The sequence below is a fragment of the Protobothrops mucrosquamatus genome, unplaced genomic scaffold (assembly GCF_001527695.2).
Source record: "Protobothrops mucrosquamatus isolate PMUCROS unplaced genomic scaffold, P.Mucros_1.0 scaffold81, whole genome shotgun sequence".
Taxonomy (NCBI): domain Eukaryota; kingdom Metazoa; phylum Chordata; class Lepidosauria; order Squamata; family Viperidae; genus Protobothrops; species Protobothrops mucrosquamatus.
The window spans coordinates 1,890,589-1,906,996 of record NW_015386458.1 but is presented as its reverse complement, the minus strand read 5'-3'; the positions used below and the strand labels follow the sequence as shown (position 1 = coordinate 1,906,996).

The window sequence follows — 16,408 nt, the reverse complement described above, 5'->3', positions numbered from 1 at the left end:
AGAGAAGCAACCTAGAACTAAGGAGAAACTTCCTGACAGTTAGAACAATTAACCAGTGGAACAACCTGCCTCCAGAAGCGGTGAATGCTCCAACACTGGAAGTTTTTAAGAAGAGACTGGACAGCCATTTGTCCGAAATGGTATAGGGTTTCCTGCCTGAGCAGGGGGTTGGACTAGATGACCTCCAAGGTCCCTTCCAGCTCTGTTCTATTCTATCTTGGAATCTCCCCAGATCTCTCAAGATTTGGAGGAAAAGTTGGTACAAACAGGAAGTCCTTGACTTACAGCCGTTAGTTTGGTGACCATTTGGAAGTTACAGCAACCCCCAAAAAAGTGACTTATGACTGTTTTTCACACTTACGACCATTGCCGCATCCCCATGGTCACATGTTCAAAATTCGGACGCCTGGCAATTGACTCGTATTTATGACAGTCGCAGCGTCCCGGGGTCACGTGATCCCCTTTTGCCACCTTCTGACAAGCAACATCGATGGGAGAAGCCAGATTCACTTAGCATACTAACTTAACAAGTGCAGGGATTCACTCAGTAACAATTGCAACAATTCAAACTATAACTTCACAACATTTCTGTCTCGCTTAGCAACAGAAATTTTGGGCTCAGTTATGGTCGCAAGTCAAGGACTACCTAAACATAGAAATCTGTCATTTAAAAAAAAAAAATAGCAAACCCGAGTTCACAAATCTATATAATCAAAAGGGGAAACTGAGGGAAACTGGTACCTTTTTTATTAGAATAATTCTGATTTATTTTCACTTGGAGAAGCATCTTTGGTTACACCACACCAGACTTCTAACCAGATTCCTCTCTTTTTTTGGGATTTTCCAGGTGCGTTCTGCAGCTAGGAAAAGGTGGCATCGTTGGCAAGACCATCATTCCCTCCGGGTCCGCGTGGCCCGTGCCATGTCCATGCCCACCTCTCCCACCAGGATTAGCTTTCACAGTATAAAACAAACCGCGGCTGTGTGAACAAGCCCAAAGCCCCTGGAGCACTGTTTCTCAACCTTGGTCCCTTTAAGACTCGTGGACTTCAACTCCCAGAATTCCCCAGCCAGCATGGGAGATGAAGTCCACTCACTCTGGCTAGAGAATTCTGGGAATTGAAGTCCACTCTTACCGGCTGGGGGATTCTGGGAATTGAAGTCCACTCCTACTGGCTAGGGCAGGGGTAGGCAACCTTGGCTCTTTTATGACTCGTGGACTTCAACTCCCAGAATTCCTGAGCCAGCCATGGGAATTCTGGTAGTTGAAGTCCACAAGTCATAAAAGAGCCAAAGTTGCCTACCCCTGGGCTAGGGGATTCTGGGAGTTGAAGCACACTCATACTGGCTAGGGGATTCTGGGAGTTGGTCCACTCATACTGGCTGGGGGATTCTGGAAATTGAAGTCTAGTCACACTTGCTGGGGGATTCTGGGAGTTGAAGTTCACCCAAGTTAGCTAGGGATTCTGGGAATTGAAGTCCACATATCTTAAAAGTTTCCAAGGTTGAGAATCACTGGTCTGGAGAGAGCTGTTTTCCCTTGTGGTTTTCTCTCCTCCCAATTGAACCTGTATTTTTTTTTCTCGTTTTTAATTCCCCAAAAAAGCAACTTGGGTTTATTTCTCCAGAGAAAACTGTTTGTTTTAATACAGTGGTTCTCAACCTTTTTAATGCCGCGACCCCAACTGGTCATAAGTCGAGGACTAAACCGGTCGTAAATCGAGGACTAAACCGGTCGTAAGTTGAGGACTAAACCGGTCGTAAGTCGAGGACTACCCAACCGGTTGTAAGTCGAGGATTTTCCCTGCCCGGGAGCGCCGCGCATGCGTGGTTCCGCCCCCTGCGCCGGCTGAGGCGTAGCTGGCAAGCGGCAGAGACGGAGCAGGCCGACCACCAGCTGGCCCAGCCCAAGGGAGGTAAGGGGAAAAAAATGGCGGACAAAAAAAATGGCGGACAAAAAAAATGGCGGACAGCCTTGCTTGGCGACCCCCGTGAAATGGTCGATCGACCCCAAATGGGGTCCCAACCCACAGGTTGAGAACCACTGTTTTAATAGGATGCTCTTTTTTTCCAAAGGAACTGCAGTTTTTTTAAAGGGGGCAGTGGGCAGAAACAGAATTGGAGAGGGATATGAGCGAGGTATCTTCCCTTGTTGTCCAAAATCCTAATTCTTTGGCTGGAAAGAATCACCAAGCGAGACATTGCAAGGGGAGAATATGTGGCTGGTGGTCAAAAAAGTCAAGATGGTAGCTAGGAAAATGCAACTGTGGAGCCCTGTCCCTTTTGAAAATCACCGTTTACTTTTGATTTACATCCTGCCTTTGTTATGCAACTCAAGACACCCTAGCTAGCATCCCTTCCTCTGATTTTCCCTATAACAACACCCCTGTGAGGTGAGCTGGGCTGAAAGAAAGGGACTGGCACAAAATTACCCAACCAGCTTTCGGGCCTAAGGCAGGACTAGAACTCACCGTCTCCTAGTGATTGACTCTAAGTCTCCCAGCCACTTTTCAGGTCTAAGGCAGGATTAGAATTCAGTCTCCTGATGATTAAGTCACCCAGCCATCTTTCAGCCTAAGGCAGGACTAGAATTCACCATCTCCTAGAGCAGTGGTTCTCAACCTTTTTAATGCCGCGACCCCAACCGGTCGTAAGTCGAGGACTAAACCGGTCGTAAGTCGAGGGCTAAACCGGTCGTAAGTCGAGGACTACCCAACCGGTCGTAGGTCGAGGACTTTCCTTGCCCGGGAGCGCGCGCATGCGTGGTTCCGCTCCCTGCGCCGGCCGAGGCGTAGCTGGCAAGCAGCAGAGACGGAGCAGGCCAACCACCAGCTGCCCCAGCCCAAGGGAGGTAAGGCACCCGCCAGAAAAGGGGGAAAAAATTGGCGGACAAAAAAAATGACGGACAAAAAAAATGGCGGACAGCCTTGCTTGGCGACCCCCATGAAATGGTCGATCGACCCCAAATGGGGTCCCGACCCACAGGTTGAGAACCACTGTCCTAGAGTGATTGACCCTAAGTCTCCCAGCCACCTTTCAAGTCTAAGGCAGGATTAGAATTCACAGTCTGCTGGTGATTGACACTAAGTCACCCAGCCACCTTTCAGGCCTAAGGCAGGACTAGAACTCGCTGTCTCCTAGTGATTGACCCTAAGTCTCCTAGCCACCTTTCAAGTCTAAGGCAGGATTAGAATTCACAGTCTGCTGGTGATTGACACTAAGTCACCCAGCCACCTTTCAGCCTAAGACAGGACTAGAACTCACCGTCTCCTGGTGATTGGCCCAAAGTCACCTGGCTGGTTTTGTGCCTAGGGCAGAACTGGAATTCACAGCCTTTCAATTTCTAGACCAGCTGTAACCACTGCACCAAACTCTCATCTCAACCTTTCCCTTCCCCCGCCCCAGTACCCTAGCCTTTCAAAAAGAACTAATAAAATTATTTATTTATATTGTATTTATGATATAAATTTTCCCCTTTCTCTTTAATCATTTTGTTGAGTCCGTTATTACGAACAAATGACTCACACACACACAAGATGATTCTCGGAGACCGCCTGGAGAGGTTCCTGCCATTTTCTTGGCAAGGCTTTTCAGAGGTGGTGTGCCATTGTCTCCTTCCTAGGGCCAAGGGAGTGACTGGCTCAAGGTCACCCAGCTGGCTTTGTGCCCAAAGCAGGACTAGAACTTAACTGTCGCCTGGTTTCTAGCCTGGGACCTTTAACTAATGCACCAAACTGGCTTTCCAATTTGTGATTTCCCTTCTACATGTTTCAGGAATTTCGGTTTGTTTGTTTTTCCTCCTGGATTTGATGACGCCTATCTTGGTTACTCTGTGCTTTTATTAACCCAGGCCAGTGATGGCGAACCCTTTAGAGACCGAGTGCCCAAAAACTGGCCCCGCCTCCACTCCACCCCCTGCTCCGCCCCCACCCTATCTGCCCGCAGGGCCACTCACCACCTCCAGGGCCCGCCACAGATCGCCCAGGCAGCGCCATGGTGGCCACGCCCTCTGCCCGCGCCCCGCAGCATCAACTGTGCGCGATGGGGCATGAGGGCAGAGTCTTGTCTACACTGCCTGGCTGCCATGTCCTTGGCTGCGCTGCTCCGCGTGGGCCATGCTTGGGGGCGACTCCCCTCCAGGGGGGCTGCTGGTGAGGAGGGGGTCACGGGGGAGGCAAGGCTGGGATAACGGCACGTGTGCCCACAGAGAGGGCTCCGAGTGCCACCTCTGGCACCCGTGCCATAGGTTCGCCACCACTGACCCAGGCTAAATACAGACTTAGCATGCAGAAGTCTGCTAATTTGGAGCCCAAAGTAACAGATAAATAAGTACATTTTATTCTACTTTTTATGAATAAAGAATCTGCGTGTCTAGTTTCACACAGCAGGGAAATCTATTCTTCAGAAGGCTCTAATACATGTTTATTCAAAAATAAAAGAAGAAAAAAATGACAGGGAAATAGGTTTATTGCTTTTTAGGTGAAAAAAGAACACCCGTTGTTTTTTTTAGTGGGCATCAGAGTTAAGTTTTATAGATTTTGCTAAGCCATGGTTTATTTGGGTGGTTCATACAACCTGCTAATAGAAAAGCTAGAAAACTACATGATGGCTTTGCATGATGTTGAATGAAATATATATGTTGAATGAAATACACATAGTATATATATCTGTGTATATACACACACACAGAGATAGTCCTCAACTTACAACCACTTGTTTAGTGACTGTTTGAAGTTACAATGCTGAAAAAAGTGATTTACAATTAGTCCTCAAACATACGACCATCACGGTCTCCCCACAGCATCACCATCAAAATTTGGCAACTTAGCAACTAGCTATGATAGCGTCACCAGGATCACATTATTGCCGTTTCTGACTTTCCCAGCAGGGTATCTGACAAGCAAAATCATTGGGGGAAAGCCAGATTCACTTAACAAGCATATGATTTGCTTAACAACCACAGCAAAAAAGGGTCATAAAATTGGATGACTCACTTAACAACCATCTTGCTTAGTGACAAGTTTCAGCTCCAATTTTGGTCATAAGTCGAGGATAAACTGAACTCTCTGTAGCTTGGTTTCTATAATTGATCAGGTTTAGTCAAATCTATGCTGAATCCAGTTTTAAGCTCTAAGGGCTGCAGAATAACAGAATAACAGAGATGGAAGGGAACTCTTGAGGTCTTCTAGTCCAGCCCCCTGCTCAAGCAGGAGACCCTATATCAGGGGTAGGCAACCTTGACTCTTTTATGACTCGTGGACTTCAACTCCCAGAATTCCTGAGCCTCTACCATTTCAGACAAGTGGTTGTCCAATCTCTTCTTAAAAACCTCCAGTGATGGAGCACCCACAACATCTGGAGGCAAGCTGTTCCACTGGTTAATTGTCCCCACTGTCAGGAAGTTTCTCCTTAGTTCTAACCTGGTTCTCTCCTTGATTAGTCCGCACCGTCTCTTCTTGTCCTGCCTTCATGTAATTGCAAACAAACTTGCAAACTCACACATTCATATAAACACATGTGAATGCTGCTGAGGTTTCTGTGATTGTTGGTTTATTTTGCCCTTGCTTAGAGTTACACTCCTGCCACCTTTTTGCATAGTGCAGTAGTTGTGAGCTACTGCAGGGGACAAGATCAGCCCTTAAGAATGCCTTATTTTGGCCAGGTGTCCTGGGCTATGGGTTTGGGTAGAGTGGGTCTTCAGTGGCATATTTTGAAAGTTCATGGATCAATTTGTAATTGCCTTGTTTGTGAACAGGGAATCCAGTGTGAGAGCGTGTTGCTGAAATGTTTGTGTACAAACAACAGCCTGTTTGTTTGTTTGGTTGGTTTTGGTAGGGATAATGATGTTATTTGAGACCAGTCAAAGAATTGGGTCAGGTGGCTTAAGAAGCATTGTTGCACAGGTCAAAAAAGTGAAAATGGGTCTTCAACCTCATGATATAAGCCAGGGTCTCCAAACTTGGCAACTTTTGAGACTTGTGGACTTCAACTCCCAGAATTCCTCAGCCCTCGTATAACCTTGTTTTTCTTGCATACCTCACTTTGCTCATTTAAAGCAAATAGGGCTTTTCTGACCTCCTTTCCTGATCAGGGTGACCCTATTTTTAGGAACTATTAGCAGTCTTAAAATAGAAAGGTAGATTTCTAAAAACATCTGCTTTTTCAATATTTCTTGACTCTGTGTGGACAAAACATAGCTGGGCTTTGGTGAGGGTGATTTATACCTTCAGAAACAAGGTTTTTAGGCTAGACTGCAAATTTGTCTGAATAAATTATGTTAGTGTATAATAGTCCAAATTCCAGAGGAATCTGATTGCCCCTTTTTCAGCTAATTTTTTATTTAAAGGCAGAAATTTTCATCAGATGCATAGTGTGGCTGTCGATTTTTCTCAAACTTGGCCCCTTTAAGAGGAATGGACTTCAGTTCCCAGAATTCAATTCCCATTCCCATGACTGGCTGAGGAATTGGGGAAGACGAAATCCACACATGTTGACTAGGGAATTCTGGGAGTTGAAGTCCATCCATGCTGGCTAGGGAATTCTGGGAATTGAAGTCCACACACCTTTAAGTTGCCAAGTTTGAAAACATGGACTAGTTTGAGGTGAGATTTAAAATGGGAGGGGAAGGAGAAAATCTGTGGCTTATAACAAAGTAATTGCTCTCGCTTTTGAGTCCCAGCCTCAAAAAATTCAGTTTTGTTTTATAAAGGGAAACTTTGTATTAAAAATTACTCAAAATGAAGGAAGTGATGAATGGCAACTTAATTCCAAAAGTTGTGTTATACTGGAATGATCTAGTTAGGCTCTCCAGGAATTTTTATGTGATGTTGAAATACAGTGTAAATATTTTCAATAATAAACACTTCTACATTTCTGGATTTCAAGGTCTGTGTGATTAATTTTGGGGAAGGAAAGGGAACCAGTTTGTCAGCCCTTTAGAATTCAGAACAGGGACGCCAATGGGATTTCTCCCCCCCCCCACTGGGAATGGTTTAGTATAGGTCTACAAACAATTATGAACCTTCTCGACTAATGAAACTTCTTGGATGATAAGAAAAGTCTTCTTTAAATTAAAAACAGTCTAGTAGTCTTTTGAAAAAGCACCTTTGAGATAACTATGACCTGGATGGCTGAGTATCTCCACAGACACTTCTCGACCATAGAGTAGAGTAGAAAGAATGGAATAGAGTGGAGTGGAGTGGAAGGGAAGAGAAGAGAAGAGTGGAGAGTGGAGTGGAGTGGAATGGAATGGAATGGAAGAGAACAAAATAGAATAAAAACTTTATTGTCACTTTCAATGTACACTAATCATTGTGGGCTGGGGAATTATAATAATAATAATAATAGTAAAGTTGGAAGGGACCTTGAAGGTCATCTAGTCCAACCCCCTGCTCAGGCAGGAAACCCTATACCATTTCGAACAAATGGCTGTCCAGTCTCTTCTTAAAAACTTCCAGTGAATTCTGGGAGTTGAAGTCGACAGGCCTTCAAGTGGACAAGTTTGAAAAACGCTGCTGTAAACCAAAATTCTCAGCTGGTAATAGCAGATCTAACAATAGCAACATGAACTTCGGAGTGGCTTAATCGAATTGCGGTTCTCACCGTTTAATTGTTGCTCCTATTAGAAACTGGAGAGAGTTACAAATGGACATTTTTGTTTTTCCATTGGTTCCTAATAAATGCTCCTGGAGTCAGTTTCTTCCCTGCAGGATCTTTTATAACAGCCTCTTCATTCTTTGCCGGAATCTCTTTCAGAGCTTGGCAGATTTTTTTATCAGCTGCCAAGGAAAGCGCAGTGTTTAGCTCACCCACGTAAGCCACTAACCGTCATTGACTTTGACTTCGGAAGAAGCTTCTGCAAAGCTTACTCATCCCATTTCCCATTGTTATGGCCTTCATTAAAGGGGAGATTAAAAAACGACGACTTTGCGGTACAATGTGCAAATGACTCAGCTCATCTTGCCGGATGACTCAGCATTCATTAGCACAGGAAGCCCTCGACTTACAACGGTTCATTTAGTGACCGTTCAAAGTTACAGCAGCACTGAAAAAAGAGGCTTATGGATGTTATGATCTATGACAGGGATGGCGAACCTTTTAGAGACCAAGTGCCCAAAAACTGGCCCCGCCCCCGCTCCATCCCCTGCCCCGCCCATGCTCCACCCCGTCCCCCACCCCGCCTGCCCGCAGGGCCACTCACCGCCTCCAGGGCCCGCCGCAGATCGCCCAGGCAGCCCAGCAGCGCCATGGCGGCCACACCCTCTGGCCGCGCCCTGCAGCATCAACTGTGCGGGATGGGGCGTGAGGGCAGTCTTGTCTACATTGCCTGGCTACCATGTCCTTGGCTGCACTGCTCTGTGTGGGCCACGCTCGGAGGCGACTCTCCTCCAGGGGGGCTGCTGGTGAGGAGGGGGTCGTGGGGGAGGTGAGGCTGGGGCAACGGGACATGTGCCCACAGAGAGGGCTCCGAGTGCTGCCTCTGGCACACGTGCCATAAGTTCGCCACCACTGATCTAGATCAGGTGATCAAAATTCAGATGCTTGGCATACTTACGGCCAGGGCTGTGTCCCAAGGTCACGTGATCCCCTTTTGTGACTTTCTGAAAAGCAAGCTCAAAGGGGAGGCCGGATTTGCTTAACGCCCGTGTTACCTACCTATCAGCTTCAGTGATTCCCTTAACCACTGTGGCAAGAAAGGTTGTAAAATGGGGCAAAATTCACTTAACAAGTTTCTCACTTAACAGAAATTTTGGGCTCAGTTGTGATCGTAAGTTGAGGACACCCCTGTTTTAGACAATTCATGCCCCATTGGTTTCAGAGATGTGCTGTTACCTATACAAACAAAATAACCACAGGCAGGCAAACAGACTGCAGCTTCTGACTTCTTGCTGGCTTCCCCATTGGGCTTCCTTGTGGGAACCTGGCAGAGAGCATCAGAAATCTATCCACCCTTCCTTCCCTCCCTCCCTCCCTCCCTCCCTCCCTTCTTCCCTCTCCTCTTCTTCTCTAGTATCTTGCCCTGCCATGCTCTCCCCCATCCTCCCCTCCCCTTCCTTTCCCTGCCCTTCCCAGCAGGCACATCAATGGCTGATGGATAGGGAAGGGAGCAAAGGATTGCAAGACTGCCTGGGAAACTGTCATGGAAGGCTTAAAATGAAGATTATTTAGCCACAGCAGCATCATAGCAGCTGAAACAGCTGCAACTTTCCCAGAATTTATTCCCTTGGGTGTCATGGGTCCTGGATATCAAACACGTTCTGTACGTTTAATCCACCTTGGTTCAAAAATTGTTACCCTCTGTTGCATTATTTTGCCCAGTAAAAGATCATGGCAATGAGAGTTTTATACACAGAGACACACACAGAGAGACATATATATAGCAATAGCAATAGCATTTAAGATTTATATACTGCTTCATAGTGCTTTACAGCCCTCTCTAAGTGTTTTACAGAGTCAGCATCTTGCCCTCAACAATCTGGGTCCTCATTTTACCGACCTTGGAAGGATGGAAGGCTGAGTCAACTTTGAGCCAGTCAGGATCGAACTCCTGGCAGTGGGCAGAGTTAGCCTGCAATAGGGCATTCTACCCACTGCGCCACCAGGGCTCTTGTAGCATCTGAATTATGATCATGTGACCATGAGGATGCTGTAAATGTGAAAAATATTCCTAAGTCTTTTTCCAGTGCCATTGTAAGTTCAAATGGTCACTAAACAAACTGCTATAAGTTGAGAATTACTTGTATATATGTACAATAACTGAAATGATTAAAATTAGACCATACAGATAAATGGATAGAGAATACATCACTTGAATACACACACACACACACATACACACACACACACATACATACATATATATATATAGTGGGTGGAGCACTCGGTCTACCAAATATAAATCAGTCTGTTCTGCGTTTCGCTCCAATCTAGGAGCATGTTTTGCAGGCAGACGTTACATACTGTGAATACTGTAAATTCAAAATTTTGTGGCTGACAAAGAGTTAGTGGGAGACTAGTATAGCTATTTCAAGCTCTTTAACTCTCATCAGCTAGTCATACCCCTCTGAGATTCGAACCTGGGCAGCTTGCATGTTAGGCAGCTGTATTAACCTTTTGAGCCATATGTATATGTATATGTATATGTATATACAAAGCATTAAAAAGGTGCATCAGATATACACATATTATCTCCTCTAGTTGAATACTGATTAAGATATCAGTACAACAATATTAGTTCCCACCCCTTGCAAAACAAGTCTTCCCAAAATTGTTAAACCACTGAATCTATTTCCAAACTGTTGGCCTGTCTACTATATGTTACATTAAAAACAAAGTAGTGAAGAACAATAATACTAAAACAAAACAAAATTAAAATTTCAAAACTCTCTATTAACAAACTGTTACTGCAATCCACAAGTAGAAAGTTTACTACAGCATCTTATCTATCCCAAGTCAATAAAGCTAGTTTTTCTTTCAAAAATCACATTCTCTATTATTGGAGCCCAGTTCAATATTACACTGCTAATTCAAGCTTTAACTATGGTTTCTATTTCCCAGGGCTGTACGGATCGATATAATGATAGAAAAGAACGTGATCAGATCGTGTCAGTCGGGCACTCAATTTTCTTTTTACAGCACTAGATTGGTGAAGATTTAGCAGAAGAATGCAGTGCATTTTCTCAAAAGTTTTCTACCCCTTCTTTGTTCTTTTTCTCCTCCTTCACTCATATCATAGCTCACTGAGTTCATAAATAAATAAATACTGCAATATGTATCCTTCCATTCAAATCTTCATCCATAAAAGAATATTTAAATAATAATCAGCAAAACCAAAAGCCAAAGTAATCAGGTTTTAATAGATTTCTTGGGAAAAAAAGTGGGGTTTTTTTTCTGATCTTACTCAACAGTGATCAGAATTCACTGGTAGATGATGGTCCTGTAGAAATAATAATATTAATAGCAAGAACAGCGATATAATTTATCAAACTCATATTCCACTTAACTCTCTGCAACTCAGAAGGGCTTGAAAAAAATCCAGTCAAAAAATTACACCATTCATGTCTCCTTATTTCCTCTTTGGAATTTACTTCCCATCAGGCTTGGCAAAATTTTGGGTTTATTTATTAGAGTTACCTAAGATGCTTCTGAGGTTTTTTTCCCCCCCTGCACATATTTATCTTTATATACACAGGTAGCCTTTGACTAACAGTCCCAAATTTTCATTGCTGAGCAAGGCAGTTGATAAGTGAGTTTTGCCTTATTTTACTACCTTTATGCCATGATTGTCAAGCAAATCTCTGCAGATGTCAGGTGAACTATACGGTCGCTAAGCGAATCTGGCTTCCTTCCATTGACTCTGACTGTTGGAAGCTGGTTGAGAAGATCTCAAGTGGTGATCATGAGATCCCAGGACAATGCAACCATTGTAAATACATGCCAGTTGCTAAACGTCTGAATTTTGATCATGTGTCCACGGGGAAAGCTGCAACAGTTGTAAGTGTGAGGACAAATCATAAATCTTTTTTTTTCATTGCCATTCCCAAAGGTGCTTTGTAAAGAGGCCAACTGAACTTTCTTGTTTTTCTTTGAAGACGTTTCGCTTCTCACCCAAGAAGCTTCTTCAGCTTTGACTGGAGGGTGGGTAATGGAAGGATTTATACTCCTTGCAGACAGCTGGCCATTTGCATCCTTTTAGAGAGTCGTTGAAGCCACTTGGAGGTTTGTCTGTGTCATCAGATACAGAGTGGTGCAAATGGGTGTGGAGCCTTCTTGGCTGCAGGATAGTTTTCTGACCAATGTCCCTTCATGGTTGGAGTCAGGCGGAGGATGTTGGGGATGAGTCTGTGTTGTCTGCATCTCAAACTGAAGTGTAGATGGTTCCTGTAGTCTGCCATGTTTTCTGGAAATCCGTTCGGCCTCCTGCAACCATTTGAAGGGTGTTCATCCCAAAGTGTGTAGCTAAAGGTCTATGGCAGGGGTAGGCAGCCTTGGCTCTTTTATGACTGGTGGACTTCAACTCCCAGAATTCCTGAGCCAGCATGGCTCAGCTTGGAAACCTCTCCCTTTCCCCTCAGCATGGCTGGCTCAGGAATTCTGGGAGTTGAAGTCCACGAGTCATAAAAGAGCCAAGGTGGCCTACCCCTGGTCTATGGAGATTCTCAGTCATCCAGGTCATGGTTGTCCCAAAGGTGACCTTGAGGACACAGATAAACTTCCAGGTGGCCTCAATGAGCCTCTAAAAGAATGCAAATGACCAGCTGTCTGCAAGGAGTATAAATACTTCCATTCCCCACCATCCAGTCAGAACTGAAGAAGCTTCGCAGATGAGAAGTAAAACATCTTCAAAGGAAAACAAAATCCATTTGCCTCTTGAAAAAGCATCTTTGGGACCATAACCATAACCATAACCCAGATGACGGAGAACCTCCATGGACATTTCACTGCCATTGTTACTTCAAATGGTCTTAAACGAAGCATTACCTGTAAAAGGTTAATCACGGAGATTAAAGGCAGGTGGTGAGCCTTCCAGAGCTAAAAATAGAAAGATATTTAATGAAAACACAGAAGGAATTTGCAGTACAAGACTCTTCAAATATCATCCTGAGAAAAGTAGGGGCTGCCACAAAGAAGGGGAGAGGGGGGTCAACTTATTTTCCAAAGCACCTGAAGGCAGGCCAAGAAACAATGGATGGAAATTAATCAAGGAGAGAAGCAACTTGGAATTAAGGAGAAACTTCCTAACAGTGAGGACAATTAACCAGTGGAACAGCTTGCCACCAGAAGTTGTGGGTGCTTCATCACTGGAGGCTTTTAAGAAGAGACTGGATAGCTATTTGTCTGAAATGTTATAAGTTCTCCTGATGGAACAGTGGTTTGGACTCCAAGGTCCCATACAGCTCTATTCTGATCGATCAATTTGTATTTATTCTGAGTGACTACAATGCGCCTTCTTTTAAGAACTGAAAAAAACCCATTTGCTGGATTTATTTTTTCTTCCTTTCTTATGCTTTTAATTCCTTTCCACCTGCCAGGAAGCAAGATTATATAAGATACATTGATGTAAGTCACAAAATTGGTACCAGCTGCATCTTGAAGTCAACAAGTTCTGGATGAACTATAATTGTGGCATTACCTTGTCATGTGCTCAGTGGGAGTGGTATATATTTGCTCTGGGGATCCTTGATGCCTTATAAATGCCATGGACATTTCAAGAAGATGGGGCACAATTCTTTCATTATTGCATCTGCTTTGCCTGTTATTCAACCCAATCTATCTTTCTCACTGCTGAAGTATGAACAATGTTCTTAAATCTTGACTAAAGGTAATTTGTACTGCTTCATTAAGCCTTAGTAAAGCCACACCTGGAATACTGCATGCAGTTTTGCTCATCAGGTTAGAAAAAAGATGTTGAGATTTTTTTAAAAAACAAAAAGTGCAGAGAAAAGCAACTAAAATGATTAAAGGCCTGGAGACTAAAACCTATGAAGAACAGTTGCAAGAATATGACTAGTCTAGAGAAAAGAAGAAACTGTGCTGTCCTGTGCTGGCTCAGGAATTCTGGGAGTTGAAGTCCACGAGTCATAAAAGAGACAAGGTTGACTACCTCTGGGGTGACATGATAGCAGTCTTCCAATATTTGAGGGGCTACCACAAAGAAGAGGGGGTCAACTTATTTCCAAAGCACCTGAAGGCAGGACAAGAAGCAATGGATGGAAACTAATCAAGGAGAGAAGCAACCTAGAATTAAGGAGAAACTTCCTAACAATGAGGACAATTAACCAATGGAACAGCTTGCCACCAGAGGTTGTGGGTGCTTCATCACTGGAGTTTTTTAAGAAGACACACTTGTTTCAAATAATATAGGGCAGACATGTCAAACAAAAGGTTCGGGGGCCGGATGTGGCCCACGAAGCCATCCTGGAAACAGTGAGGGAACGGCCCCCACTGCCTTGGCCCTGGCCCAGACCGGCCGGGAGCCAATGTACAATTTTGCGGTGGCCATCTATGCTGTAATGCATTCAGTCTTAGTTCCACAAGGCCGTCCAGAAACAGCGAGGAACCAGCCCCTGCCATGTTGGCCCCACCCCCTGGGTGCATGCTGGGGAGGTGTCAGCCTTTGTGAGGAATGAAGAAATGGACCATCGCCTGGAAGTGGCCAGCAAATGTCCCTCGCCTACTTCACATATCCGGCTTGATGGGCTCTGTGGAGAGGCTGAGCCGGGCGGCTGAGCCGGGCGGCGCAAATCCCAAAAAAACCGCGAGGCCACCCAGCTCCCAGCCTGCCCGGTTTCGGCAGGCAGCGGGGCTCTCTCCTCACAGCGCCAAGAGCTGAGCTAGGTGGCGTGAATCTGATGAGAAGTGCAATGCTGCCTAGCCCCCATCCTGCCCAGTTTCAGCAGGCAGCAAGGTGCAAAGTTGGCGAGCTTCGCACTGCCTGGCTCAACCTCTCGGTGCTGTGAGGAGAGCGCCCCGCTGCCTGCCGAAACCATGCCCACTCAGTAGGCCACACCCACTCCATACGCGCCCACCCGGTAGGCCACACCCACCCTGGCCACACCCCTGTCCCCCCCCCCAAGGGCAATCGCAATGCTGATGCGGCCCTCAATGAAATTGAGTTTGACATCCCTGATATAGGGTTTCCTGTTTGAGCAGGGGGCTGGACTAGATGACCTCCAAGGTCCCTTTCAGTTCTATTCTGATTGATTAATTCTCAACTTACAACCATTCCTTTAGTAACCATTCAAACTTACAACAGCACGGAAAACATGACTCACTACTGGTTCTTGCCCTTACACCATCGCAGCATGTGATCAAAATTTGGATGCTTGGCAACTGCCATGTATTTATGATAGTTGCAGGATCCTGGGGTCATATGATCGCCATTTGCAACTCTTCTCAGCTGACTTCTTTTTTTATTTTTATTTTTATTCATTTATAACATAAAAGGTGAAAATACAAAAGCAAATAGTGGGGGACAACAGTAGAAAAAGGGAGAACAAAAAAGGTGTGGAGAAAGGGAGGGGAAGAAACAAAAGGCATTGACTTCCGACTCTCTCTGTTGAAGTAAAATCAGACATTAAAATCAAACCTCAACTTTTTACATTTCTCTAGTAGTATGCACTAGCCCAGGGGTAGGCCACCTTGGCTCCTTCATGACTCGTGGACTTCAACTCCCAGAATTCCTGAGCCAGCCATGCTGAGGGGAAGGGAGAGGTTTCCAAGCTGAGCCATGCTGGCTCAGGAATTCTGGGAGTTGAAGTCCAAGAGTCTTAAAAGGGGCAAGTTTGAAGACCCCTGCTCTTAATCTTCGTCCTAGGATAGGGGTAGGCAACCTTGACTCTTTTATGACTCGTGGACTTCAACTCCCAGAATTCCTGAGCCAGCATGGCTCAGCTTGGAAACTCTCCCTTTCCCCTCAGCATGGCTGGCTCAGGAATTCTGGGAGTTGAAGTCCACGAGTGATAAAAGAGCCAAGGTGGCCTAGCCCTGCGCTAGCCATTTCTGTATCAGCAAATCAGTCTAATCAGTAAAATCATAGCATCATTTTTTTCCCACCTCAAGCACAAAGTCCAGAAGCGGTTTACAAGCAGTTTCCTTCCCAGCTGACTTCTGATAAGCAAAGTCAACCGGGGGGGGGGGGGGGGGGGAACTGGACTCATTCAATGATCATGTGATTCACTCAACAGCTGCAATGGTTTGCTTAACAACTGTAGCAAAAAAAAGACCATACAACCAAGCATGACTTATTTAACAGCCACCTTGCATAGCAGTGGAAATTCTGGTTCCAATTGTGGACGTAAGTTGAGGACGTCTGGCTCTACAGTGTTTCCCATTCTAGAATGCTCACAAGCACATCTAGCTGATGAATAAGTGAAGGGGAAGTCAGTTGTGCATCAGAAAGAGGTGGCATTGATCAGGGTGCACAAAACATTTTGATGTGGGCCCCCTGCTCATCTGGGACCCCAGGTCCTTCTAGATTCATCAACAAACCTGGACAATGCTGGATGACATTTCTTTAATACCTGTTGACAAGAATTAGAGGGGGTCAATCACAAACTCTTCATAGGTTGACCACAGATGTCTTCTATACAGACTAGCTAACAAGTTGTGGCTTAGACCAGAGGTCTTCAAACTTGGCCCTTTTATGGCTTGTGGACTTCAACTCGCAGAATTCCTCAGCCAGCATGCCTGGCTGAGGAATTCTGGGAGTTGAAGTCCACAAGTCACAAAAGAGCCAAGGTTCCCCACCCCTGACATAGCATCACCTGCTGATCCAGAGGGTTGGACTAGAAGACCTCCAAGATCCCTTCCAATTCTATTCTGTATTCTGTGCCTACTTTCCAGTTTGTTTCTTGGATGTGAAATCCACAGAGGTCTTTTTCTGCTTGTGTACAGAAATAAAAGTCTT

General features: G+C 45.1%; 1 protein-coding gene across 1 annotated transcript in view; it reads left to right on the top strand.

Annotated features, from left to right (window-relative positions):
- Window positions 1–988, top strand: part of CRHR2 (corticotropin releasing hormone receptor 2) — a 98,409-nt gene extending 97,421 nt beyond the window's left edge. Inside the window, exon 12 of the mRNA XM_015812406.1 lies at window positions 848–988. Within this exon, the coding sequence (XP_015667892.1) occupies window positions 848–988 (141 nt within the window). The remainder of the gene's footprint in view (window positions 1–847) is intronic.
- Window positions 989–16,408: the final 15,420 nt, after the last annotated feature.